General features: G+C 53.7%; 1 protein-coding gene across 1 annotated transcript in view; it reads left to right on the top strand.

Moving 5' to 3' along the window:
- Positions 1 to 1200: 1200 nt before the first annotated feature.
- The window catches only part of LOC130112920 (uncharacterized), a 16728-nt gene continuing 15548 nt past the window's right edge, over positions 1201 to 2380 (top strand). Inside the window, exons 1-2 of the mRNA XM_056280445.1 lie at positions 1201 to 1419; positions 1578 to 1698. Coding sequence (XP_056136420.1) covers positions 1201 to 1419; positions 1578 to 1698 — 340 coding nt within the window. The remainder of the gene's footprint in view (positions 1420 to 1577; positions 1699 to 2380) is intronic.

The raw sequence follows: 2380 nt of genomic DNA, 5'->3' as shown, positions 1-2380 counted from the left end.
TTTTGGTTTTGGTTGATTCTGTCACTACACGTTACCTGGAAACAGTGGCTGCGAAAAGCATTTTCCCCGATGTTTTTGGCAGGCATTGCAGGGACGAGGGCGTCTGCCGCACATCAAGTCCTTCCAGACCGGTACAGGCATGCGGGCCGTGATCAACAACCACACTAGCGCTGCATCACATTCTAGCCTGCTCAGCCTAGTTTACACAAGAGCACGCGGACGGCTTGGCATTACCATGCCACGGCGCGGGAGGTGGAGTTTTAGTGAGAGAACGGTTCTTTTTTCACCAGAAGCAATCAGTCAACGTAAACGAAAGAGCTCTGACAATTGGGGGCGTGGCATGCAGCCAGCTAACATATAGGAACAAGGCACAAGTTGACATACAAGATAGGAGGACCACGCCTTGCGATGGAAGTGTGCAACGCATCGAAACGCTCTCTGCATCGTTGTCTCTTTACAGGTGTCATGCTGTTCTGGTCCTTTGTCGTCCCAACTGGCTCTTCGTCAAGACTGCAGCTGGCAGCCAGCACCTCTGCATCTGCAGGTATCTCATTTGACACCACTGATCACTCTATACTACTGATGACACGAGAAAGCTCTGGGGTTTAGTGAGTCAGTAGTCAAATGGGTAGTTTCTTACCTCAAAGACAGAGTACAAATGGTGGATGGTAATGGATTACTATCCAGCCCCAACATACTAGACTGTGGAGTTCCCCAGCGGAAGTGGCTTTGGGCCTCTTTTCTCCTTGCTGTGTATAAATTATTTATTGACTGGGGGTTAGTCAAGAGATTGAAACTCGACCATGTTCCTCTGCCCAAGCCATTAAAGGCCATTGCTCTGGATGGCCATCTGCTGTGCAGAGTTACCCATTACACCTCCCCTATTCAACTTTCCATTGCTGATGACACGGAGTTTCCGCCTGTTCGACGCCCCGTTGCATTCTCTCATCTTGGGTCTCCCCTGGTTAAAGAAACATAACCCCGGACTACAGGGGTGGGGACGGGATTGCTCTCGCGCCTGCCTGAGGTCTGCTTCCGGTGCAGTTTCAGCTTCCAGACAGTCTATCTTCTGTGACGCCTGCCTCATCCGGCATCGTTGGATTCCGGCTTCCCTGATCTTTCCAGAGTACCGTCCTGCTACCACGACCTCAAGGAATTGTTAAATAAGGCTCGTGCTATGACCGCTCCTTCAGTGCCCCTATGCCTGTCATTGACTTGCTACCTGGGACCTCACCTCCCAGAGGGCGCCTCTATTCCCTGTGCGCCCCCGAGTGTCCGTCGCCCAGCACCTTCCTGTTCCAGATTGGGCGGTCTGTACCTGAGTCATCTGTTGAAGGGCCGCCTCCGAGGCCTGCTCCCCCGAGCAGCCGTCACTCCGCCTTCGAAGTCTGGGTTCCCCCCTACCGGCCGGGGCAGAAGGTCTGGCTGTCTACTCGTGACCTCCCTTTGCGAGCGCTCTCACGCAAGCTCCCCGGTTTGTAGGGCCGTTCCCCATCGCCCGGGTCATCAACCCGGTGGCCGTGCGGCTCCGGCTCCCCAGTTCCATGAGGATCCATCCCACATTTCACGTATCCCAGATCAAACCTGTGCGGGAAAGTCCCTTGGTTCCTGCCTCCTCCCGGTTTGATGACGAGGGCCCTGTTTACACCTTCTGGCGGTGCGTCATCGGGGCCTTCAGTACCCGGTGGACTGGGCAGGGTATGGGCTGGAGGAGCGGTCCTGGGTCCCCGCCCACTTTGTTCTGGATCCGGCCCTCATTCAGGATTTCCATCATCACCATCCTGCTCTGCCTGGACCGTCCAGTGCTGGTCCTAGGAAGGGGGGGGGTACTGACACGCCCTGCTCTAGAAGTGTCACTCCCTGCCTTGTCGTCCTGCTTGATGGCATGCCTCGTCCAGATTGGAAGCACCTGTTTCTTGTTAAGTCCCGTGTATTTAGTCCCTTTCCCTCTGCCTGTTCGTTTTGTGCCTTTGCCAATTCGTGTCTGTACCCCCAGTGTCTTGTCTGGATTATCGACCTTTGCTCTGTTTGGACCTCGCCTCTGCCCCTTTGGCTTATTCTTGCCTTGCTGTGGACTGATCGTGTACCGAACAGTTTCTGGTAAGTAAAAGCTATTGTTGCGTTAAACCGGGTCTTTGAGTCCTCTGCCTGGTATCCCAGAGTTGTCACTAGTTCAGTGTCGCGTTGGCTACGCCTGTTGTGCTTGGTGTGATGGTGACCCAAAGGCAACCAAAAATGAAACTTCTGGCGTCACAGAACAAGCTTGTCAGAATTTTGTTCCGAGGCTACAAGTGGACACTTGCTTGGTTTCCTCATTTTGAGAATAAATTGGATAGGGTACAGGACAAGGGGGTTAAATTGTGTACGGTACTGAGGATTG

The sequence above is a fragment of the Lampris incognitus genome, chromosome 1 (assembly GCF_029633865.1).
Source record: "Lampris incognitus isolate fLamInc1 chromosome 1, fLamInc1.hap2, whole genome shotgun sequence".
NCBI classification, from domain to species: domain Eukaryota; kingdom Metazoa; phylum Chordata; class Actinopteri; order Lampriformes; family Lampridae; genus Lampris; species Lampris incognitus.
Note: the sequence above shows the minus strand (reverse complement) of the source record. Positions and strands in the feature narration are given on the sequence as shown.